Source organism: Acomys russatus, chromosome 31 (assembly GCF_903995435.1).
Source record: "Acomys russatus chromosome 31, mAcoRus1.1, whole genome shotgun sequence".
Lineage (NCBI taxonomy): Eukaryota > Metazoa > Chordata > Mammalia > Rodentia > Muridae > Acomys > Acomys russatus.
Window position 1 is genome coordinate 16,686,073 of NC_067167.1, and position 26,822 is coordinate 16,712,894.

Sequence of the window (26,822 nt, forward strand, 5' to 3'; positions counted from 1 at the left end):
GGAAAGCCAGTTGGATTGCTTATTCCCTTAAAAAAACAAACAAACAAAACTCAAGTGGCATCTGCCATATGGTCGCTACTGGTTTCCCCTCTGTGTTCTCACTCACTGTGGACTAACTCAAGTCGTAACACTCGCTGCCTTTTGTCATTTCTATCCCTTGCCCAAGAGATATAGTTCTTAGAATTTTCCCTCATATCTCTGGCTCCTAGTAGTTCATGTTAATGTGAAAGTTCAAGAACTCCCCAGAGAAAACGTGAGTCGATAAGTAGATGAGTGTGTGAGTGTGTGGGTGGAGAGGTGGGTGAGTGGAGAAATTCATGGATGGGTGATGGATGGATGATGGATGGGTGATGGGTGGATGATGGATGGATGATGGATGGGTGATGGGTGGATGATGGATGGGTGATGGATGGATGATGGATGGATGATGGATGGATGAACGGTAGATGGTGAGCAAGCAGGTAGGAGGATGGGTGCAAGGATTGGCAAGCAACTTAAAACATGTTAGCCAGAAAATAATACCAGTTATTTATTGATTATTTGGTACTACAAGCATCTAAAAGCATACACTAGCTTACTCATCTTCAGGCTGCCCTGTGACATAGGTATTGATCAAGTGTGAGTCTCACTTGACCAATGAGAATATTGAGACTTAAGAAAAGGAATTTTACAAAACCTTATAAAGAATAAGCCTTGTAACCAGGATTCCAACCCATCTGACTCCTGAGTTTGCCTTTTATTAATCTTCATTATAGTTCCTCTGTCTTGTTTTCTGTTTTTCTAAGAGATCTTACAGGAATATGTCCAAAGAGCTGTATTTATTACTAGCTCCTGTAGCTGACATAAATGTTTAACTTTGGATGTGCAAAGTTGTTTGAAGATGTGTCAACCCATTATTTAATTAGGTTTGTGCTTCCTGTTAGAAAATCCTCCAGAGCAGGTGCATGTCCTACACCTTTCCTGGAAACGTTCTAAAGAAGCAATGCCCATCATAGGTGTTTTCCTACAGACGTATACGGCAGCCACCACTTGTAGCTCACTTAGCAATGATCAAAGTTCATTGCTCAAAGAGAGCCTGCTGTGGAATCTTCTGTAAAGTAATTGTCTCCTCTACAGCATCTGTTTAGAATTTTTGTGCTATTGCTTAGATTTTCTTCCAATAGGACACACCCCCCAGTAAATAATGCACTACTAAAAATAAATCATTTGCATTATAAGAGAAGCCTTATGGGCCAGTAATATGGCTCAGCTAGTTAAGGCCCGTGCTGCCAGTCCCGGTGGCCTAAATTCGCTGCCTGGAACCCACTTAAAGGTAGAAGGAAGGAGCCAACTCCACGAAGTGGTAAATACACACACACCCTACAATGATAATTAGAAAATAATATATATTCCTCACTACTGAGGTTCATGTCTGATGACAAGCAGAGGCCAAGGACTTAAAACATTATTCTGTGTGTCATAACTTTCACAGTCTCAGAAAGATAAATGCAGTACTTGTTTTCTCTCATTTGTGGCTTCTACAATTTATTTAGACACAATTGTATGGGCATTATGTAACATAAAAGCAGAAGTGAAACTTTCTGGATAAACAGAGAATTGATCTGGGACACAAAGGAGAGAGGCTTAGGAGGACAATATGCTCAAAGTACATTATATACTTGTGTGCTGAATTTAAAAAGAATAACCAGCCAGGCAGTGGTGGTGCATGCCATTAGTTCCAGCACAAGGGAGGCAGAGCCAGGCGGATCTCTGTGAGTTCAAGACCAGCCTGGTCTACAGAGTGAATTCTAGGACAGCCAGGGCTACACAGAGAAACTGTTCTACAGACAAAAAACAAGCAAGCAAAGAGAGAATAATTAGTATTAAATATGTGTTAGGGTCTCAGACCTGAGCCATGACCTACAGACACCCTCTCCCAGCTCACCAGTCTTTCTAAACAATAATTACAAACGTGTGCATTCTAGAAGAGAAAAAGAAATGCAGATTCTGTGTGTCACATACTGACACATCAGACGTCAGGAGTCAAGTATGCAAGGCAAGCCCCCCTTTGCAGTCTGAAAAGGCACGCCGTGGAGGATGTTGGGGCCTTCTGCCTGCAGCCAGTTCTGCATAGTTTCCCACTGGTATTTTTGTCTTGTTATTATGCAAAAAGTCACATTGACAGAAATCCATTAGCAAACGTGATAGAACCGCATTCTTCTCTGGTCATTCCTGACATGTGTGTCGGCTTTAAAACATAAGGTCCTACAGAGAGGTCAACTCCTAGGCATACTTTCCCCCCTTTTTCCATTAATGGAAAAGCTATGAGTGGAGTCCCATGGACAGGGGCCCTACAACATCTGCCGTCTCTCTCAGTCTCCTGTGGCTGCTGTCGAGCGCCAAAATGATTTAACCGAACGACACAGTAACTGTTGGTTTAATCATCTCAAAATCATGTTTTATGCTTTCGTGTATGATTTTATTTAATGTCATTCTATGCTGTTTTGTACATGTTGTTTTGATATATTCATATCCCATATTATATAAACTTTCCACATTGGTTAACAAAAAAAAAAAAAACAAGTAATAAAACCAAATGACAAGGCCAGCAGGATAATTCACCAGGAAACAGCACGTGTCATGCATCCCCGTGACCTCCATTTGATCCCTGGAGTATGAGTGGAAGAAAGCCAGGGGTGGTAGCTCAAGCCAGTAATCCCAGCATTCAGGGAGGCAGAGGCAGGTGGATCTCTGTGAGTTCGAGGCCAGCCTGGTCTACAAAGTGAGTCCAGGACAGCCAAGGCTACCCAGAGAAACTCTGTCTTGAAAAGGAAAAAAAAAAAAAAAAAAAAAGAATGGAAGAAGAGAGCTGGCTATATAAAGTTGTCCTCTGACCTCTACACATGTGCCATGGCAGACACACACCCACACATCATAAGAACACATACAGCTTACATATACACACACCACACCCTTATATCCATCTATCACACACATATATGTCCATAGCCTGATAATAAAGAGACATTCTCTTTAATAACATGATAAATCAATGCTGATTTGACATCTTGTTTTGTTTTTTCAAGACAAGGTTTCCCTTGTGTAGCCCTGGCTGTCCTGGAACTTACTCTGTAGACCAGGCTGGCCTCGAACTCAGAAATCCACCTGCTTCTGCCTCCTGAGTCGTGGGATTAAAGGCGTGTGCCGCCACTGTCAGGTGGTTTGATGTTTTAAGAGAGAATTCTGAAAGGCCCTCATAATCAAATACCTAGGAAAAGCTTAGAAAGCTTAGTGACGACACAGCAATACATAACTGCATATACTTAAATGACATTACTATCACAAGAAATTCGGTGTTTTAAAGATACACTATTTTCTTCTCTTTGTATTATGAAAGTCCCTTTATGTTAGAATAATTATTTTCTTTTTTAATTTTGTAATTATACTTATGTACAGAAAACTTAGCAGTGTACATTTAACCCAGTTTAGTGGCGAGTTCTTTAGCCTATGCCTCTTCCAGCTTGGCAATGCGAGCCACAGATTTTGGACCCAGGATGTTGCCTCCCCAGTGGTGGCTGATCTCATTGTATCTGTTGTTGCAATTGGTCCTAATAGCTTCCACCAGCTTAGCCAGAGCACCCTTGTCTTCCAAGTTAACCCGTGTGAAGGCAACAATGGTGCAAGTCTTCCTGTGGACCAGCCGCTCCAGCCTGGCCTTTCCCTTGAGGATGCAGTAGGGACCCCCATCTTTTGACACAGGGCAGGTAGGAAGACCACCAGCTCAATGGGGTCTACATCATGGGCAATCACCACTAGCTGAGCCTTCTTTTTATTTATTTATTTATTTATTTACTTTTTATCAAAGAAGTTTGTGTGTAAAGAAATTTTTATTTTGTATTGTTTTAGGGGGGAAATCCCACAGATTTTGTCCACTTTCAAAAAAGGAAAAGGAAAAAAAAAAACCCCGAAATATTTACAGAACAGTCATACATCCAGAAAATCAAATTAAAAACACTTTTAAGAAAAGACCCTTCCCAGTGCTCCTGATGCACATTTGTAGACTCAAACTTTAATTCTCAGCTCTACAGTTGAGCATGTTTCCCAACCTGGTCTCTAAAACAATACTTCCTGCCCCTCCAAAAGTTAACTTCAAGACACATAATTGAGGGGCAGGGCTAAAGGTGAATATAAAACAGAATATAAGATTACCAGGGATTGTGACTGTTGTCTACACTGATATCTGCCGTGCTCGATGTGGATAGTACGTGACTCACTGGCTCTTCTGAAAATTCATGATATCACTGTTCTAGATTTTCAGATCTTGGCCTGACAAGAGGAAAATCTGATTCAAAAGTTACCAACCTCAAGCTGGCTTTGGCAATTACATCAGGTCCCCTTTCTCACCTGGAAAACACTTGTTTTAAAGATATACTGAATGAGATTCTGAAATATTCTTGTACCATCAGAGCAGATTTTGTCCAGAGACCCTTAACATGAAGCCAAAAGGCGGACGAATCAGGTCAGACTAAAAATACGTCAGTTCCAGCAGTAGCAAAGGGGTAGCCGTTGACTTCATGGAGCTGAGCCTTCTTGCTCTCCACCAAGGTGGTGCCTGTATTGACCCCTGCTCGAAGGACTGGTGGTCTCTTCGCTCAGATGTCCCCTTTCCCAGCAGCCTTTGCTTCTTGTCCTGCTTTGTCTCTGGTCTGTACTTGTGGGCAAGCTTAAGCAACTGGGTAGCTGTTTGCCAGCCTGGGTGCACTGGTTAATGGTAGGAGGTACTTTGAGCCGCTTATAGAAGATGGCCCTTTGCTGCTGCAGCCTGATTTAATGAAGTGAGTGAGATCTCTTTGGGGCTGGATGTTCCTGCCTGATGCCGAAGTTCTTGGGCCTCTTCTCAAACAAAGGATTGATCGCCTTTTTCGGCCTCCCGTTTCCTCACGATGGTGGGGCTGGGGCCACCTGCTTCCCCTTGGGCATCATGCTGGGCTAGAAGAGAGAGGAAATAATTATTTTCAATGTTTAATTTTTATTATTGTATGTATATGGTATGGTAGTATGTGTGTGTAGTGCCACGGTGCACATGAGGGAAGAGAGGGGACAACTTTCTTTTTTTTTTTTTAATCCTCTTTTGTTTATTTATTATGTATACAGTGCACATCAGATCAGATTGTGATGGTTATGAGCCACCATGTGATTGCTGGGAATTGAACTCAGGACCTCTGGAAGAGCAGTCGGTGCTCTTAACCACTGAGCCATCTCTCCAGCCCCCAGGGGACAACTTTCAAAACTTAGTTCTCTCCTTTGGACCGGTTCTAAGGATTAAATTCATGTCGTGAGGTTGGCACACTGACCTTGACCCTCTGGGTCATCTCACCAGCTCTGGAACAATTCTCATAAACTCTGAGTCAGTTCAAAGGACAAAGATTATTTAGTTCAGCCTAGATCCCTATCAGTCTGCTCAGTATTTACTTAGCACATAGTAGCTGCTCATTAAATAATCATTGACTAACTGAATGGATAGATGAAAGCTGCCGTATGCAAATACCCAGTTGTCTTTCTTGACATTTGCCAAGAGCTTTTGTAATTACATTTTAATTTGATTTAACGTTTTTTAATTATCTGAAATGTATGATTATTATGTATAGATACATGCATAATCTCTCGTTCAATCTTCCCTTGACTAGACAGAAACACAAGACTCAAAAGGTTAAAAAAAAAAAAAAAAAAAAAACCTAAGCATTACAGGAGGTGGATGTGATCCTCGCATCCTATAGTCTAGTCTGACAGAGAAAAAAGGGAAACCATCACTGTTTACAATGCAGAATAAAATGCTAGCGAAGCTAGAATAAGCAATGCTATCCAAAAAAAGAAAGAACTGCTATCCCTAGAGCATCAGATCGATTACATCAGGTGTGGGAATTAGGACTGACTCCTTAAAGACAGCAAACTTGCCCCCTCGATAGACACCAGGACTGGCTGCCTCGGGAGCCAAGCCTGGGAAAACTGGAGAGGCATGTGGAGGGGTGGTGCACCTTACTTTTCCTTATGAGTATCATCATATTGCCTGGGGACTGTTGAGGTGGCTCCATTGATGAAAGTTCTCTTGAGTACTTGCTGCCGAGCCTGATCACTGAGTTCGGCCCCTGGCACCTACATGGTAGGAACAGAGAACCGACGTCAGCCACTTGTCCTCTGTCTCTACACACTTGCCTTGAGCACTTGCTACCACAAACAAATGAGCTGAAGATGATGTCTAAAGCAGATGTGACAATGTACGGGATTTTGAAAACTTACGGATGCAGGGAGGGCTATCCCCTCTCTCAATAAGAGCACAGAAAGAGATGAGAGTGGAATGTGTCTGGAAATGGTAGGTAGGATTTAGTTAGGGTAAGGGATATATCCAAGGGGATAAGGAAGCAGTAGGCTCGGGCCATGGCATGCAACGTTTGACAAAGGAGTGATGGCATCTTCTGAATTGCAAATGCGTCATAAATATTAGAATTTCTATTAGCAACCCTCATTTCTTCTTGAGTAAATAAGTAACGGAGTGAGCAAAAAAAAAAAAAAATCTAAGAAGATAATTCATACCTTTTGCAGAAAATGAGTAACATTCTATGCCCTTGTGACGGCTCCCAACCAAAGAAAGCGTATGGAAGGGTGAGGAGACGAGGTGACATAGACTGAAGTGTCACAAACTTTACTCAGTAAAGTTTTATTTGAGAACACTGATCTAGCACTTACTAATAAAAGTACAAAAGAGTATTGTGCTAGTCACCATTTCTTCAACTATTCTCAGAAAAGTCATCAGGGACAGCCCCCTCCAACTGATGGTGTCCTTGGCCTGTTGTCAATCTTCTGTGACTTGTGCATTCTGCGGTGTATTTGACACTGTTAATCACTTGAAACTTTCTCAACCTTTTGTTTTTGCATGGCTAGTTTTATTTTTCTCCTCTCTGTCTGACCCTTAGCGAACTAATCTAGGCTGGTGCTCCTCTTCCTGTCTATATTGCTGTCCTGCCTGCGGTCACCTCCTTACTCTGTATATTTTCAGGGGAGTCTCACCATGTTCTCTCGGCTTCAACTACCATTGCCTGAAAACTCTTTAAACTGTTTTTGTGATCCTCCAACTTTGCTCCTACGCCTCAGTTTATTTCCAGTTGTCCGTTATACCTTGTTAGCATGTCCCACAAAGACATCAGAGCTCATCCCTCGCTCATCTTCATGCCATTCCTTTTTATAAACTACAAAGCTTAAACCGTCCCCAGCGTCTGCTTGCCCTTGACAATTCCTTTCTCATCCAGATGGTCTTTTTTGTTGTTTTGTGATTCTTTTTCTTACATGGAGTCTTAGCCTCAAATACTCTTTATCCTTAAAAAACAAACACATGGAGTCTTAGCCTCAAATACTCTTTATCCTTAAAAAACAAACACACAAAGCTGGCCCATGGTAGCTCACACTTTTAATCCCAGCACTCAGGAGGCAAAAGCAGGTGGATCTCCTAGTTAGAGGCCAGCCTGGTCTACCGAGTAAGTTCCAGGACAGCCAGGGCTACACACACACACACACACACACACACACACACACACACACACACACACACACACACACACACACACAGAGGTGGGGGGAACAAAACTAATACAAGCAGAACTTTTTATCCAAACTTTCCTCCCACCCTTTCTACCTTACATGTCCTTGTCAACTCTTGCTCCTTTCCTCCCCTAACGTTCTACATGCCTGCCAGAATTGAACTATACCCATGCCCCGACTCTGCTTGAAAACTTCCTAAGCCGTTAAACCCATAAATCAAAACTTACCTTCTTGGGATAAACTCTGAGTATGACCTGCCTTAACTCTGTGGATTTTTACTCTGCCCCTTCTCCCTTCAACCCGTTTCCACTCAATTCACATCTCCCAGGTTGGCACTGCTCTCACATGTGCTACTTCTACAAGCTGGAACCACCTTAGCATGATTCCACAAGGGTTCAGGGATCTACCATGTTCTAAGAACCATGCTAGGGCCTCAAAAACAAAATTTAGAAGATAAAGATGTGATGGCTGATGGTGCCAAGCCTGTGGTAAGGCAGATGAGCATGTCAACAAATAAGAATAGGCTGTGATACACACAAACTAGAAATATGTGAGGGGGAAAAAAAAGGTGTAGCCCGGAGAGTGACTGAAGGAGGGGAGCTAGACAAGAAAGCATGTTAGCATCCCTAAATGGGCAAGATGGGGAGAGGCAGTGCCAACATGGCCGAGGGCATTGGCCTGAAGGAGCTTGGCATTTCCAGGAAGCAGTCAGAGCTTCCATATAATGCACAAACGTGGGCAACAAAGGAAATAATGCACGTGAACTGCACATGTAAAAATAATTAAGATAGTAAATTTTACATGTTTTCACTGAAATTAAAAAATTTTTTTTAGTTGTTTCTAAAATGTACAGCAAGGGGAATTCCTCCCACCTCTTCAGCATATGAACACTCCCTCTTTTATACCCAGCTCACACATCTGAGGACCACACCTTTGTGAGCCCTGTGGGATTATCTCAGGCTCTGCTGTCTTCACCTTTGCTGTGCTCCTATGCAGACCCCTAGTCCATCACGGTGTATGGGGACTTTTATTCGCTGCTCTGTTTTCATTACAAGCCTGTGAGTTCCTTTATGTCTGGCAGCACCTCTCATACATATAATCCTTTACATCTATAAGAATTTCTGTGGCTTGATTAATTAATCTACTATGAATAAACTTTATTTCAAACTCCATATTAACGGCTTTACATACATGATCTCCTTTCATCCTCCCAGCCATACAAGGAATACATGTATGTGCATGTGTACATATATGTATATATGTATGTATATATATGTGTGTGTGTGTGTGTGTGTATGCTGTGTATCTTTCCAAAAGTCATACAGTTGGAGCAATGAAGTCAAGTGGAAATTTGGATGTCAAGATTACTAATATTTATAGTTTTGAAAGGGAAAAAGGATAAAGTAGGGTCTAGAAATGTAGTAAACAGGTCATGGCAGGAAATCTTCCCTGAGTAGCAGCAGGCAGTAGCCATTGTGAGGAGTATTTTGCCTTTAATGTAGAACTCGGACACAGCATCAGTTAGAGGACCCAAACGAGGACATGGTTGATCAGTCATAATGGACCAAATAAGCCAGGTTCATATAGGTTCACGTGGACACTTTGTCCATGCGCACACACGCGCACACCACGTGCACACAAATCCCCGTTCAGTCTCACATCCCCAGCCAATCTCGGCTTTGAAAAGAGCTGTCAGCCCTCACAGTTGAACTCTCTCTGGAGTTCTCCTTAATCACACTCCGCGTGTACCGCTGAATTGAATCTTTGCCTGTGAAGGCCTTCGTGTTGTTAAATGCCACGATTCATTCTCTTTCTTCATCTTCCTGGCACTAGCCGGTTAGACAGTTGACGTCATCCTCTTTCTCTTTCTTTAAAGCCTTCACTTCTCACCCTATGGGTTTTGACGCCCTTGGGGGGCCAAATGACCCTTTCACAGGGGTCGCCTAAGACCATCGGAAAACACAGATATTTGCGTTACGATTCATAACAGTTGTAAGTTACAGTGATTAGGTAGCAATGAGGATAATATTATGGTTGGGGCTCAGCACAACATGAGGAAGTGTACTAAAAGGTCGCAGGGTTGGGAAGCGCTGCTCCAAGGCATCCTTCCGCTTGTGGGTGAGTTCTCGTTAAATATGTGTTCTGTACCTTCCTCGCTGGCTTTATCCTTGTCACCTCAACCGAAAGGTGTTCACTTCCAGCTCTCTCAACTTTAGAATAGATCGCATGGCTCTTTCTGCAGCAGACACGCGCGCTTTCTAATTGTAGCTTGCTTATCTGTAGTTGCGGTAACGTCCGTTCTCCAAGCGTCCCCCAGCTGGCTAAGGGAGGAGTCTCAGAGGCACGCTCTTGGATGAGGTGATGCCATTTGCCGGGAGATCCACAGCCACTCATCCATCCTTCGTGTCTTCTGTTGTAGCCTGCTCCTGCCACCCAGTTGGGTCCGCTGTCCTTCCTTTCAGCTCGGTGACCTTCTGTGACCCTAGCAACGGTGACTGCCCTTGCAAGCCTGGGGTGGCGGGGCCACGTTGTGACGCGTGCATGGTGGGATACTGGGGCTTTGGAGACTATGGCTGCAGACCTTGTGACTGCGCGGGGAGCTGTGACCCGCTCACGGGAGACTGTATCAGCAGGTGAGTTTGCGCGCCTCATGTTCGTGTCTATGAGCGCCTCGCGCTTTCCAAGATTGGGCAGTGAGTGGCTGTTATTAAGAAGAGCACAGTCATAGAGGAGGGGAGTAGGGGGGAAATGGGAGGGAGGGAGGAATGGGAGGATACAAGGGATGGGATAACCATTGAGATGTAATATGAATAAATTAATAAAATAAAATTTTTTTAAAAAGAAGAGCACGCATAGCTGAACATACCTCCCTCTCTCTCTCTCTCTCTCTCTCTCTCTCTCTCTCTCTTTTTTAGTTTGAAGAATCAAAAATTTGTTCTTGTGATCTCTGGGAAATTGGCTAGTTCATTTTGCTAAGTGAATTATTTTGCACAGGAATTTCTTAAAACAGCACTGGTGAAAAAGTGAAAGTAAGGGAAGATAAACAGGAGGGTTTGAGTCTATATAACAAGATTCATTTTACTTGGTTCCTAAAACAGCATTTATTAAATTTGTCACTGTTTTCTGCGTTGTTAGCAGTGCTGACATAGACTGGTACCATGAAGTCCCTGCCTTTCATTCTCCACACAATGAGAGTGAGCCACGCTGGGAGTGGGAGGATGAGCAAGGGTTTTCTGCACTTCGACACTCAGGTGAGACAGACACACCCGCTGCCGTGTTTCCATGTCTGGTCTTGGGCAGTAGTGATTGTGTCAAATTGGGGCAGTTTTTGAATTCTCTAAAGGGCATTCTTTAGTTCTGAGGGTTAGGTAATGGCCTTATAAAGGTGAAAGTGAAATACGGCTGAGGGGTTTTAATGGATTATGATTTTTTCTGATTTATATTGTATATAAAAAATAATATATATAATTACATATATTTATATTATGTATAATTTTATATATTATACGTAATATATAAATAAATTGTATATATCATTATATATTATATATAAATTAGTTCTATATGATACATGAATATGTATATTGTATATTTATATCATAATATATATGTATGTTATATATTTATAAATTATAATATATTAAGATGTATGTTGTATGCTTATATACATTTATATGTTATATGAATATATGTGTTGTGTTTATATATATATTTATATATTATAATATACAAATATACATAGTATATATTTATATTATGATATATAGATATATTGTATGTTATATGTATGTTTATATGTATATTTATATATTATTATATGTGTGTTATATATATATATAATGAAAATGTAGAACATCACAGTAAAAATGTTAAAGCTCCCCAGCGCTGCCCACTTACCTACTTTTGCAAATTGCAAACTAAAAACCAAGGTCATGGGGTTTTTTTTTTCAAACCTTTCATTACCAAGGAAAACCTCATCCGTTCTGTGTCTTTAAAGGGGGCCTCATGGTGGTCCCTCCTTATCCCCTCTACCCCATAGTCTGAACTCCTGACCACAGCCACCTGAGTCTGGAATCAGAAACAAAGGATCTATGATTTCTGACACACACCCCGATTCTTGTTCCAGCCCCACCCCCCACCTCTGTGCACTATGTTGTTTCTAGCCCACATGAGGTTGTTGTCTGGCTCTGACGCAGACTGCATCTGCTTTACTTTCTCGGTGTCCTAACATGGCTGCATGCTTAAACCTAACATGAGGCTGAGGACACGGCTCAGCCAATAAAATGCTTGCCCAGCGATCCTCAGGGCCTGAATTTGATCTCCATGTATGACAAAACTTTTCCTGGGGAGACATAACACACATATCCATTCACCCCAGATTGGAAACCCAGACTGACCAAAGTACGGATACCACCAAAGTCCACCATGGTGAACCAATGAGCTCTATTGGGGTTACTTACAGGAGTGTGGACAGGGGGTTATTACAGAGGCAGAAATGACTCAAAGACAGCTGCATCACCAATGCCTACTGCACCATGGGTGGCAGCTCACACAAGCTGGGAAGCCAAGGGTGCACTGCAAAGCCAGCAGGCAGCTCAACAGGTTGCAGAGTGCCCTTTCCAGGTCTGATCTCAGAGTCTTCTCTGCAGCTTTTCTCCCCTGAGAGCCTTCTTTGCAGATCAGCTTGTCTGAGTCTTCTTCGTATACCTCTGCTCATCTAAAAGTCTTCTTTGTGTCAGCTTCTTCATCCGAGCTGCACTCGCAGGTTTTAGGCTTACTCTGGCAGGAGTGGTCTGGTAAACCCGGTTTATTTCAGGGACTTCCTGAAGCTGTCTTTTTGAGTTGTTTACCTTCCTCCTGGGGGAGGTTCCCCACTGGATGGAATGCTTCAAACTAGGAGGAAACAGTTACACAGTTATTTCCCAGAACAAGCATTAAGCAAAACAAAACAACTAACAACATTTTTAAAAGAATAGAAAAAGCAGCCTACTGGCACAGGACTATAATCCCAGCACTTGGGGGAAACAAAGGAAGAATAAAATCAAGGTGCCTGGGGTTTGCTGGCCAGGCAATCTAGCTAGAATAAGCAAACTCCAAGCCTAGTGAAAGGAACTCAGTCTCAAAAATTAAAGTATGATTAAAGAAGATACTTGATATTGATTCTAGCCTATAACATACACACACAAACACACACACACACACAGGTATCCTAAAATAAACACATACATATACACAAATATAGCAAATAAATAAAATTATTTGAGTAAAAATTTATAAAACTGTATTGCTTGACTATAACATTTTCCCAACGTTTTATTATTTTCAGACATACAGAGAAACCTAGAGCTGTCATTTAATTCAATCTACATTTTTAGATAATGATGACACCATTGCTTTAACTTTTCATAGGAAACCTATAGTCTAAGACCAAGAAATTAGGTGTGTGGTTTTTTTTTTAATTTGAAAAGGTTTTTTTTTTCCTATAATAAAATTTATTTTTAAAATGTTTTAAAGATTCAAGTCAGAGATGGTAACACAAGCCTTTAACCCCAGCATTTGGGAGACAGAGGCATGAGGATCTCTGTGAGTTCAAGGCCAGCCTAGTCTACATAACAAGTCCCAAGATAACCAGGGCTACATAGTGACACACTGTCTCAGCGACAACAAAAAGATCCATGAACCCAAATTTGAGAGGCAGTGGTATTTGTGGGTCCTGTTTTTCTCACTAAAAATAATGTCATGATAATTTTCCTAATGGTCTCATTTTAAGTTATAATAGAAAGAAGGTAGGAAATATGAAGTAATATGAGATTGTCTTATCTATCTATTTCTATTTGAGACAAAATATAGTTGTATAGGCCAGGCTGGCCTGGAACTGGCTATGAACGCCCATCTCTGCCTCCCAAGTGCTGGAATTACAGGTGCTTGCCTCTCATATTTGTCTTTCAAGCATTTGAGAAAGAAGACAAATATTTATCATTGTGTTTGACCGTATGATGTAATCCACATTTTATCACTTTAATAGCCACTCTTGTAGCTGTCTTCTACTACCGTGTTGCAACAATGACTTCCGATCTGTAACTGCCTGCTGGACCAAATCTGTAATAATTGTCTCATTTGGACTACAGGACATCGTGGTACTAGGGAGCTGGCAGCATGCTGAGTGAGCAAATACAGTGTCCCCAAAGCTGTTAGGCCTAGAAGGTCCCCAGGTCGCCTCTGGGATCTTTCCGGATGCTCCTGAGGGAGGAAGACTGCTCAGTTTGGACATCCTCTTTGGGTATAGCTCAGAGCTCCTGGGTACCTTCTTAACAAAAAGGGGCAGACGGTTTCTTAAAGCACTTACGAAGCCATTCACCCTCAAACCTAGCTTCCAGCTGTCTATCAGTCTACTGTAAACACCATTAAAGGCTTTCGACTACAACTATAAGGCAGTATGCCAACAAAAATTGCTTAATTTCTTTCTTTCTCCCCTCTTATTTTCTCTTTTCCTCCCTCTACCTTTCTCAGTGCAGAGATGAAACCCTGAGCCACGTACACGCTAAGCAAAGTCTTCTACCACTGAGCTCACCCCCAGCTCACTAATCTGTCCTTTCTACCACTTGTGAGGTAGAAAATACCAGGTGTGAGCTCCGACTTCCAGAAAGACAAACCAGGCTTTAACTAGTATGAGAGAACCGTGAGCAAGGTTCATTCTTCCAAAATGTCCTAGCAACCTACAGTAACCAAACAGGCCTTTTCCATTCACAGATTTCTTAAGTCCTGCAAATGAAGAATATCATTCTGAGATTGGCTCTCATGGGCTGGACATGAACTCCTGGCCTCAAATGGTCCCTTGGGCTCAGCCTTCTGAGTAGCTGGGACAACATAAGTCCCTCACAGAACCCAGCGTGGCCAGTGCATGGTAACACTTAGACTCTACACTGTCAGGCTGCCAAAGACACACTTCCCAATGACAGACTTGTGTGTGCTCCCAAAGGGACTAACGAGAGGGCTTTGTGGTGAGGAACGGTGAAGGCACTTGCAGTCTCATCAGGTGGTGTGGCAGCATGGTAGCTGGCACACACCCCACTTCAAGGCAGTTTTCAAAGTCCACGGGCCTCTCACTGGCTGCAACTGCCAAATGGGTTCCTCATCTGTGTTTAGATTATAAGCAAATCGTAACAGCTGGCCTTAAGCACCTTGAACTTCTCTTTCCCACTATTTAAATTTCTACTTGGGATTTTTCCACTCGCAAATCTTATACTCTTTTCTGTAGCTGGGGTTGCTATAGCTGATACGGCAGAGTTTTCCGCCCTACTCTCACTGGATTGGCATCTCTGCCCAAACGTTCTGTCAACATTCTCTGAGTCACTGCACCCTTGTGCTCGACAATGGTCATTTTGGTTTGGCCAGATCCATTTCTCCCTCTTTCCTGGTATTTCTGGATTAGTGCCACTCAGTTTTGCTGTAGGAAGCCATCCTTCCTCCCTCACTATGGTCTTAGAGAAGCCATGCCAATGTCCTCTCTGTCTGGGGAGCCTACCTAAGTATCGCACCAGTGGCGACAAAGTCTGCACATGCTAAAGTGCAGGGCTCCAGAGGCAACTCCATTCCCTCACTCCCCAATGCCTCGCTGCTTCCTGCTCCTGAGTTCTGCTTTCCGCTGCCTCTCCCTTCCAGGTCCTTTAGAGCACTGAACTACATAGGAGATTGCTACTAGAGCCTTGAAAACCCTAAGGCCCTGAAACGTCCCTCTAATGCTCCTAGCACAGCCCTCTGCCGCTCACTGAAGACTTGACTTTGATGGCGCCCAGTTTTGCTCGGAGGCGTTTTGAACATCTTCCATAGGGCCTGGCAATCCTCTCACATGCCACAGTTCTTGTAGATGATTTCAACGGCGGGAAGAAATGGCCCTATCTTTTTGTAAAAGACAATTCTATATCTTTCTTCAGCCATGAAGGCTTTTCTCCCCTTCCCAAACATAGGACCCTCCTACCTCAGCGTGTTGTATTTCTATCATAGGCCACTTAATTGTTTTTTTTATACATACTCACCTTTTTGCTTTCCAATTTGCGAAGCCTTGGGCAAGAATTGTATCCCGCCCGTACTCATGTGCCCCGAGTGATATCACCACGCCTAGCACACGGTATGGTACCCAATTACCTTTAATGGACTACCAAGCGTTATTTTTTGTTGTTGACCTAATTAATTGGATACTTAGTATACTTAGCTACTTTTCTGCAGGTTGACACTTTTAGCTGTTCCTTTTTGTTACCATGGAGAATTGATACAGGACTGTATCACAATATCAGTTTGTGCATTAGAATTTGATGTTGATTTTGTCCTCCATACTTTACTTAGGTTAATATTTTATTAGGTGATAGTCAATTCCATTTAGAAGTAGACTTTACCTCTTTTAAATTATTTTCACGACTGCTTAATACTCACGTGTCATATGAATCAATGAAGGAGTAAACTGTGTTGCCTGGATTTGCCCACTGAATCCCTTCCCCACCCTCCTTTAACACACTTTTCCATTTTACTCTGTGTAGGTAAATGTGAATGCAAGGAGCAAGTGTTAGGGAACCCCAAGGCGTTCTGTGGAATGAAGTATTCATACGGTGAGTCTGCATCCTCAATGCTTGTGTACGCCCGATTCAAACTAAGTACAGAGGTTTGCAAGGATCTGGCTGGCAAGATTCCATAGCATATCAGATTCTTGGGAAGTGGTAAGAAGGTTGTTTGTGAGGCATTGAGATTGGTGATTCAACCAGGCTCACGCCTTTAATCCCAGCACTCGGGAGGCAGAGACAGGCAGATCTGAGTTTGAAGCCAGCCTGGTCTACAGAGTGAGTTCTAGGACAGCCAGGAGTACACAGAGAGACCCTGTCTTGAAAACAAACAAACAAAAAGATCAGTGACTCACCTAAGTCTAGCTTGTTTCACAATGTCTCTAAATATTCTTCTACCATTCAAATGCCAAAAAACAAAACAAAACAAAAACTAGCATATGGAAAAAGGAAAAGTTCCTATCCTCAAATTCTAAATGGCTTTATATGTACTATGAAATATGTGAAGATATCTTATCCTGCCAACACCTCTTTGACCACTGTCTGAGCCTTTTTAATTACCCCACAGTTTCTATGGCTGAAAATATGCATTTGATAAAGAGAATTTTTTTTTCAATCATGATTCTCAAAACCAAGTAGAGTATTTTTATTCTTGATTTTGTTTGTTTGTTGCAGTTTGGTTTTTGGCTTTTGGCTGGCCTGAAACTTGCTACCATGTTGGCCTCCAAGTCACAAAGATCTGCCTGCCTTTTTCTCCCCATGTGCTGGGAGCCATCTATCCTGCCAGTATTGCCATTCTTGATAATGTTATTTTGAATCTTATAAGAATTAAGTAGTAAATGGTTTTATAAATTTAATCTTCCTAATTTGACCAACAGAAGAAAAATTTGAAAACATAGTGTGTGATAAAGGAAAAGGCATTTAGAGGAAAAGAATTTACTACAGAAAGCAAGTAACATGGCAATTTTGTCCAGAATCAATCAGTTCAGTGACTATGTCAGCTGGGCTCTTTGCCTAGACTTGGCAACTCTATGACAAACAAGCAATCTCTTAATCAACTATTTAAGAGAATTTAAACATTCTTGAGGGTGTAATAAGGCACCCTCATCTTGATAAGTGTGATACAAGTACAGGGTTAGGGAAAAAATAATAATGGTTTCTCCAGCTTTATTCTGTAGCACAATGGAGGAAAATCCACTTGGTTTGTGGTTTTATTGTTGTTTATTCCTGTTTCAAGTATTCACTGAGTGACAGTAGTGAGGGAGCAAAGTCCCTGCCGCCTTGGCACCTACAGGCTAACGGAGTAATCACGCTGCTTACGTGTGCTCTGTGCTCTCTCTGGATACACAGAGATTCATCTCATCAGGGGTCTAGTCTAAACGCTAGTGCAAAGCAGCTTAAGTTCACTTAATTTCTTAAAGTATTGTAAGAATAGACTCATTCTCAAGATCCCCTATAAGTCTAATCTTCGATGGTTCTGTGAAGTCAGCTGTCCGACGCCATGTTCTTGGAATATGGGCTCAGCGACGTAGGGTTCTCCCATTACACACAATCTTGTATCAAAGTCTGTAAACTCTCTTAATGATACAGAAAACTACATCCCAGTGTTCCTTGGGTCTATATTCTTCCCTTCCCCAAAAGGCTTCATTACCTAATTCCCATCCATAGACATACATAATTTCCATTTCATAGACAGTAGAATGCCGGGGGGGGGGGGTCTGTAATCCTAATGTAGCACACTGTGTACTGCAGAAAGAGAGGCGGGTAACGGATTGGCGGTGTTTTCACTGCAGAGGTATGATAAGGGATCCAACAGGCCTTCTACTCTGTTCTACATTTTACAATGTATATATTAAAACATCACATAGAATTTCATAAGCATGTACAATTCCTATGTGCCAATTTAGAAATGCTTTTTCAATTATTAAAAATTAAGAGAAGGGCCTGGAGAGAGATGGCTCAGCAGTGACCACACTTGCTAGTCTTGCTGAGGACCAGGATTCAGTTCCCAGTGTACACATAGTAGCTGACAACTGTTCTGTTACTCTGGCTCCAGGAGGGATGTGATGCTTTCTTCTGGCCTCCATGGGCACCAGGCACACATGTGGTGCAGTACATACATGCAGGCAAACATTCACATGCATAAAATAAAAAAATACATCTTAAAATAATTCAAATAAAAAGAATACTACAGTCCTTTTATCGTGTAGGAGGACAATTTACCTTGCTTCGTCAGCTTAGATTGTACTCCATAGAACAGTAAATAACCAATAATGTTATATAGCCTCTGTAGAGTGACGTCAAATATGCTCTACCAAAGCATTCTGTTCTCTGTCATAACATCCCACACAGTCAACCATGGTAGTCAAATATAATCAGAACATAAATAAAATCCAGGACAATAGTTCCACTTCTTCTTTATCCTTTCTTTGTAGATTTGATATATCAATATACTATTTTGCTTTTTTTTTTTTTTTTTTTTTTCTGAGACAGGGTTTCTCCCTGTAATTCTGGCTGTCCTGGATCTTACTCTGTAGACAAGGCTGGCCTTGAACTCAGAGATCCATCTGCCTCTGCCTCCCATGCGCTGGGATTAAGGTGTGTGCCACCATGCCTGGCTCAGCTTAATATACTTAAAAATATATTTGCAGCAGGCAATGGTTAATGTCTTTTGAGGGTCACAATTGGAGAGGACAAAAGCTGAAATTTCCTAGTAAAGAGAAAATTAAATATAAATGAATTTAAATAATCACAACGGTGAATATGTCTCGTGATCTTTCGAATAGATTTCCATATTCTGATTTTCATCATTTTACCTATTCACCATACTTGGAAATGAATATCCAGATAGTTCAAGTGCCAAAAGAAAACACGAAATCCATGTGGTTTTTTGTTTTGTTTTCACTTTTGGAATTGTGTTGTTACAGTGTTAAAAATCAAGATTTTATCCGCCCATGACAAAGGTTCACATGCTGAAGTCAATGTGAAGATTAAAAAAGTCTTACTGTCTACCAAACTGAAGATCTTACGAGGCAAGAGAACGCTATATCCAGAGTCCTGGACAAACAGAGGCTGCACCTGTCCAATCCTCAACCCAGGTGAGCATTCCACTTAACGCGCTACTCTTACAACCCTTATCTCTGCACATAGGCTGGCTGCCTTTCACCCTCTGAACCAAAACTCCATGAAAAGCATCTTTCCTTTTACCTTCTGAACACTGGGTAAAAAAAAAAAAAACCCAAGAGGAATTCTTTGAACTGACATTAAAACCCCCTCCATGTGCTGTATAAAAATAAAATATTTTTAAATCCAGCAATATAATAACTTGCCGTCCTGAAAAGAAACCCCCTCAGATTGGTTCCAGGTGCCCACTGCATTAACAGCACTTCCGCAGGCTTATCTACCCCTTGTGCGGTACTTGGAAGCTAGGTCCTATTGCATGAGAGCCTGTCCCCAAAGGAAGCGCCGATGCAGAAGCCCATCTGTGCAAATAACCCTGAAAACGGTTCTGCTCTCGCATGAGAAGCATCTGTTTCGCCTGGATGGAAAACAACTCCCAAGTTTTCATTGTGTTGTTTTTCATTACATGATCATTCTGGTTTCAAATGAGAAACAGCCGGCAAGAATCATTTAAATACAACCCTAGAGAAACTTGGACCCGAACAAGATTCGATTTGAACCTTAAAAATGTAAGGCAGAGATGGTGGTGACAGCGGCCATAGCTGAGTTCTTAAGACCCCTTAGAAGTCCAGGCTTCTGTGATTCTACAAAGACAGCCCTGTGGCAGTGGTGCTCTCAGAACGTAAGGCCAGCTGAGATAGAGTCCCTGCCCGCCAGGACAAGCTTCCATCAGGATGTGTGAGAACCCTGCTAGTTATGCCAAGAACTGTATCCTACTCATCAACGTCCACCTCGCAAACTGTCCCCGGCTACTTCTCTGCCTGCTTTGCTAAGTCTGAAAAGAGGACTTAGATTTCTGATTACCCTACCCAGCGCCCCTCCAGCATTAGCACTCAAATATCACTAACTCAGTGCTCAGATAACAAGTTCTAGGAAACGGATACTTCTCAAAAGGCTTTCTTCTCTGCTCCTGTGTTTCGCGATGTCCTGTTTATGCAGTCATCGTGTGTGTTGTGGGACACTGCTGTGACAGGTGCATAATTTATATTCCGCATCTAATGTATTCCTCTTATGAGCCAGGAAACCGAGCTATGTTAATAAGAACTCTTAATTAACAAAGTAAATGAAACAGATAACAGAGGCAAACGCCAAATAAAATATCCCCTTAATCTAAACATTTAAACAGTGATTTTAAAAAAAAAAATGTTTTTCTCAAGTTAAGTAATTTTTATACTCTCTTTCATCCCTCTAACATTTCACTTAATTTCATTTGCACTTCAATAAGATAGAAGAGAAACTTCTTTGATTATAAAAATAAATACTTCCAAAGAATAAATCTGAAGAATAAATAAGAGTCTTGGAGTTTTTAGTACAGGACACAAATAGTCATTTAAATACTGTTTTCCAATGATCTGTGCTTAAGGACTCCTATGAACAAATTTTCTATTATCTTGGCAAAAGAGGAAAAAAAAAAGTCTGTCTAGTTTTGCAGAATGACATTAAAAACAAAAGCTTTGACATTCTGAGCCACCCTCCAGGAAGTGAGCTATATTTCCTTCTCAGGTCTGTGCCAGGGTCAAAGAAACAACTGAGTTCATCACAATTGAAAACATAAGTGCAATTATTCAAAGAATTCTTGAAAACATGTTTACTTGCTTTGAAGAAAAATCTGGAAGCTGCCAAAGCAAAACCAGACACTGTTTCGTTTTGCTTTTCTTTGTCCATTTTTACAAGTTCAATGACTAAAGCCAAAGAAGACAGATGCAAAAACTCTGAAACCTCACGCCTTTAACCTGTCCCCCGAGCTGCCTTTGAAAAGGAGCTATCTAAACCGGGCTGTGGTGGTGCATGTCTTTAATCTCAGCACTGAGGAGGCAGAGGCAGGAGGATCTCTGAGTTTGAGGCCAGCCTGGTCTACAGAGTGAGTTCCAGGACAGCCAGGGCTACACAGAAAGACCCTGTCTCAAAAAAAATAAAAGAAGGAAAAGAAAGAGAGAGAGAGAGAGAGAGAGAGAGAGAGGAGAAAAAGATGTCTACTGGCATCACATTGGCTCCTGCATACATTTCATCAATCACATATCTTTGAATACCAACGCTAATACCAAAGTAAACTCTTTTTTTTATATAGATAAAAAGCTTTGTGCCCTTAAACACATAACAAAGCAGACATCAAGCTGTAAAGATAGACAAATTAAATGTTAAGTGCTACTAAGAGATGTAAAAGAAGGCACTGCATGCTGAGCTAGGGTTTATGGTTCTCCATACTCTAGGGCCTTGTTCAGTCCCACTTAGTTTCATTTTATATTGATACTTTAAATGGTAAATTCCAGGGCCTGGGAAATGGCTTAGTGGTTAACAGCGCTATCTGCTCTTCCAGAGGTCCTGAGTTCAATTCCCAGCAACCACATGGTGGCTCATACCACCTATACTGGGGTCTGATGCCCTCTTCTGGGATGCAGATAGAACACGCATACATAAAATAAATCTTAAAAAGATAAAAATAAAAATAAATGGTAAATTCCTGTCCTAGTTGTTCTATGTATGGCTTTAAAGTAAGTTAAAATACTGGTTTTGATCTTCCATGTTGGGTTTTAGGTTTGGGGTTCGTTTTGTTTTTTTTTAATTTTTAAACCTTTATTTTTATTTTATGTATGTGCATGTTTTGCCTGCATGCGTGTCCGTGCACCATTTCTGGGCAGTGCACAGAGGCCACAAGAGGGTGTCAGGTCTCCGAGGACTGGAGTTACAAATGGTTGTGAGCTGTCATGTGGGTGCTGGGATTCAAAGCAGGATCCTATGTAAGAAGAGCCACTGCTCTTAATCACTGAGTCATTTCATCAACCCCAAAGTTTTGTTTTGTGTGTAGGGGGGTTTATAAATGCTTATTGCATTTATAAAAGAGAACTTTATTATTTAAACATTAGACAATCATATATTTTTTTAAATGCTTATTGTATTTATAAAAAGAGAACTATATCAGGTAATAGCAAGATAAATATATATACACACACATATATATATACACACACATGCATATATACACACACATGCATATATACACACACATACATATATACACACACATACATATATACACACACATACATATATACACACACATGCATATATACACACACATGCATATATACACACACATGCATATATACACACACATGCATATATACACACACATGCATATATACACACACATGCATATACACACACACATGCATATACACACACACATGCATATATACACACACATGCATATATACACACACATACATATATACACACACATACATATATACACACACACATATATACACACACATGCATATATATATATACACAAATACACACACACATACATATATATACACACACATGCATATATACACACACATGCATATATATATACACATATACACACACACATACATATATATGCACACATATATAAAACAAAGATGCAAACTACATACAGATTGTATGTTTGTTTTCCTAGTCACTGAACCTAGCTCATTGTGCATTGCCAGGGAAGATTCCTACCTCTGAGTTATTTATTCCCACAGTCCCTTTTACTTGGAGACAAGGTCTTGCTAAATTGCCCAGGATCCCACACTTGGGGGGTCCTCTTGCCTTAGGTCCCAAGTAACCATGATAATGGGGTTACAGGCATGCATCAGTACATATCGCTCATACATTTAAACAGATATTTGTTTGAATTTTCCAATCTAGTGTTTTAATTAAAAATTTAAAGTATATAGTTCTTTGTCTTAGAAAGTTATAAGCATAACTGGTTTTCTTTTTTTTTTTTTTATAACTGTTTTTCTAACCCTATCTTTTATAAAATTTTTTCTAAACATCAAAACTGACACCATTATAATATGCAATGTGGGATATTATCATTTCCTTAATTAATACATAAGATACAGTCCACCCCTCTATGCATTTGTTAGCCAACTTTTTTTACTCTAAGCCTGGACACTTTTTTAATGATAAGTCTCATCAGGTTTTGTTTTGCTTTATTTCATTCATAAACATGCTTTTTATAGTCATCCCTCAAATAAGCTGTGTAGAGAGAACAGGTGTCATTTTATGTCCTCCGTAGCTCTCTTCTAAAATTTTCCAAATAGTAACTTCACTTTTGTAAAGTCCTTTTTTTGTTTTGTTTTGTTTTGTCTGTGATTTTTCAAGACAGGGTTACTCTGTGTAGCCCTAGCTACCCTGGAACTCACTCTGTACACCACACCCGGCTTGCAAAGTCCTTCTTAATTGCTGCTAACACAGAGAGAGAGAGAGAGAGACAGACAGACAGACAGAGACAGAGACCAGGGAATATTACTGCATTAAGCGCCCACCGATCCCTCGCTTCTCTCCCACTCAGGGTGGAGCACAGAGGTCAACAATCAGAGATAGCCCTGAGTTTGAGTCAAGGTTCTGCTGTATAGTAGGAGAAACTGAACAAGCTTCCTAACTTCTGAACCTTGGCTTCTCATTTGTCCAAAAGAAGAGACATGATACTCACTTTATGAGTCACTGTCAAGGTCATATGAGATATGTGTACAGTATCTGGTGTACGATATATATGAGATTTCAGCTCTCACTATTTATGACTCTGTCTTATCCTATATAAAACTATGAACCAGGAATGTATGGAACTGATAAAGTCACACCCCCTCCTTTAATAAGTTATAATGTGGCACATCTCTTTAATCGCAATTTGGGGAGTTCGAGGCCAGCCTGGTCTACAGAGTTCTAGGACAACCAGGACTATACCTAGAAATCCTATCTCAAAAAGCAAAACAAACCCCCCCCCAAAAAAAGTATGCTATAGTGTGCCTGTCCTTTTGTGCTTTCAGGTTTGGAGTACCTGGTAGCTGGACACGAAGATGTAAGAACAGGCAAATTAATTGTGAATATGAAAAGCTTTGTCCACCTCTGGAAACCAGCTCTTGGGAGACGAGTCATGCACATGTTAAAACGGGAGTGCAAGTAGCCCTGAGGGGGTTAAGCACACAACAGCTCTTCTCTCAGTATCAGGCACACAAGTATGAGGAAAGAGACCTCAAAATGAAACTGGAGTGTTTTCTTAAGTGCCAAAATGGGGGGGGGGGGTGGAAATGTTCCAATGCGTAGGCCTTGTCTAACATGTCCGTTCTGGGTCTGTGTTTGAAAACGATTGTTTCATGAAGAAAAATGAAAGCCCCTGAGCTGACACCTGCTCCAAGTGAAACTGGCCCTGAAAGTCGTAGCTATGGAGAATATTTTAGTAGTGCCATATTTAGCAGTCATCCATTAAGGGCTATATATCCCCGACAAGGTCTCCTTCCCAGCTTCAGAGATGCCATTTGTGTTGTGTTTGATGCTATTTAAGGAATTCTGGAGTTTTTTAGGGAACCCTGACTCCCCAACTCTACTGCCAAGAAAGGCGTTTCTTAAAAAGAGCCTTGTCTTGTGTGCTGCGTGTGGACGTCCGCGTGTGGGCCGTGAATGGAAGTTCCCTGTGTATATATGGTATTTCCTTGTGTAAAGCACTTTATTTGCCATTTGTGTTGTGAAAGTTTGGAGGCTGCTGTTGACAGGAAGGAAGAAGGGCTGTGTGGAGACCTACTGAACAGGAGCTCTGCTGCTGTAGCTGGACGAAGGAACCGTGGACAAAGGAAACTGTGCCGGTTAGCTCCAGACACTGGGAGAAACACTATAAAGATGCAGCCTAGAAGGAGACTATTGGTGGCATGTCTCAGTTTGGGGTGAGACGTTAGATTACAAGATACTGGCCATAATGAAAGTGAAAAGAGAGATAGAGAGAAAATATGTTTGCATAAAGAGGAAGTAGACTTCAAATGTCAAAAAAGCTCATTTATTTGTGAGGCACTTGTACACACTTCGAAAATTATTGTAAACACAGACTCTGTTCTATATTTTGTTTAGTATTTAAAACATGAATATTGGACCAGTTTTCCTCCTTCTTTTATTAACAGTACCTGGCTATGCCCTTTACCCATTTCTTAATACGACATATCTGATAGTTCACCATATTATTGTCGTTCATTTTCCATATCCAGACATAGCCATACTGCATACAGTTACTACTGTACTTGAATTTACAAACCAGGAACCACAGAGCCTAAACTTTAGATTCATATCCAGAGCATATTTTTCCCTGAGGTCCTGTGGACTCACAAAATATAGATATATATATATATTGCTTTGTGAATTTGTTTTTATATTTCATGTATGTAATAAAGGAATATGACCTCCTGAACTTTGTCTCCTGACCAATTCTTCAGTGGTGCTAAGGATTAACTCCCCTTAATAAGGGAACTTAGAGCTGGGTGCATGCCTGTAATCCCAGTACTCGGGGAGGCAGAGGCCAGTGGACCTCTGTGAGTCCAAGGCCAGCCTGGTCTGCAAAGTGAGTCCAGGTCAGCCAAGGCTATAGAGAAACCCTGTCTGGAAAAACAAAAAAGAGAAAAGAAAAGAAATGAACTGACTCAAGAAAATTGTCCTCTAACTTCTACATGTGCACCAGAACACACAGACACACAGACACACAGACACACACACATACACACACACACACTAAATTAGTGTTTTTTTTTTTTTTTTTAAGGGGGGTGGGGATTTAGCTCAGTGGTAGGGCGCTTGCCTAGCAAATGCAAGGCCCGCCCTGGGTTCGGTTCTCAGCTCTGGTGAAAAAGAAAGAAAGAAAGAAATACCATAATAAATAAATAAATAAATAAATAAAAGTTCATCCCAGCCATCAGGACACTGAGGCAGGTAGATATCTGAATTTAAGGTTAGCCTGGTCTACAGAGCAAGTTCGTTGTCCTCTGACCTCCACACATACAGTGCGGCACACACTCTCTAAACAAATGATCCTGAAAGACTCTGCAGTCACTCTGGGATTTAAGAACAGAACAGAAGCAAATCCAAATGGGCTTTCTTTCTACAGCCTCTGGGCATTGCATCGCCCTTTTTATGACATACTTATTTTTTTATATTTTTGGTTGTGAGCCTAGCCTTTAATGGTTGAGTCATCTCTCCATCCAAACATATTTTTTAACTACTTTGCTTTTTTTATTAGCTAGTGGGGAGTGTTCTATGCCACAGCACTCACGTCAAGTCAAAGGGCACCTGGCAAGAGGCCTGCGTTTCCACTATCTGGGTTCCAGGCTTGGCAGCAAGCACCTTTACCCACAGAGCCATCTCACCTGCCTTAGTAACTGTAACAGTTTACTGTTGAAAATACAAAAGGGGGCTTATGAGATGGCTCAGTGGGTAGGCACAGCTGACACGCACATACACATACACACACACAAAGGTAGAATGAAAAAAAATATTTCTATTCCAACCATCCTTCATTAGCAATCAATAGTATTTAATATTTATATGTAGATCATTTTCCATGAATATATGTGTGTGTGTCACCTATGTCTCTCTGTCTCTGTCTCTGTCTCTCTGTCTCTCTGTCTCTCTGTCTCTCTGTCTCGGTCTCTGTCTCTCTCTCTCTGTTTGTGTGTGTTTGTGTGTGTGTGTATGTGTGTATCTTACATGTTTGGGACTATATTA

The 26,822-nt window shown here is 41.3% G+C and overlaps 1 protein-coding gene across 2 annotated transcripts in view; it reads left to right on the forward strand.

Annotated features, from left to right (window-relative positions):
• The window catches only part of Ntn4 (netrin 4), a 112,906-nt gene extending 88,599 nt beyond the window's left edge, over positions 1–24,307 (forward strand). Inside the window, exons 6-10 of one of the 2 annotated variants that reach the window (XM_051172888.1) lie at positions 9,992–10,205; positions 10,708–10,823; positions 16,107–16,175; positions 19,052–19,222; positions 24,110–24,307. In XM_051172888.1, the coding sequence (XP_051028845.1) occupies positions 9,992–10,205; positions 10,708–10,823; positions 16,107–16,175; positions 19,052–19,222; positions 24,110–24,246 (707 nt within the window). In that variant the 3' untranslated portion in view covers positions 24,247–24,307. The remainder of the gene's footprint in view (positions 1–9,991; positions 10,206–10,707; positions 10,824–16,106; positions 16,176–19,051; positions 19,223–24,109) is intronic. The other variant, XM_051172890.1, reaches the window with a different exon arrangement.
• The last annotated feature ends 2,515 nt before the right edge of the window (positions 24,308–26,822 follow it).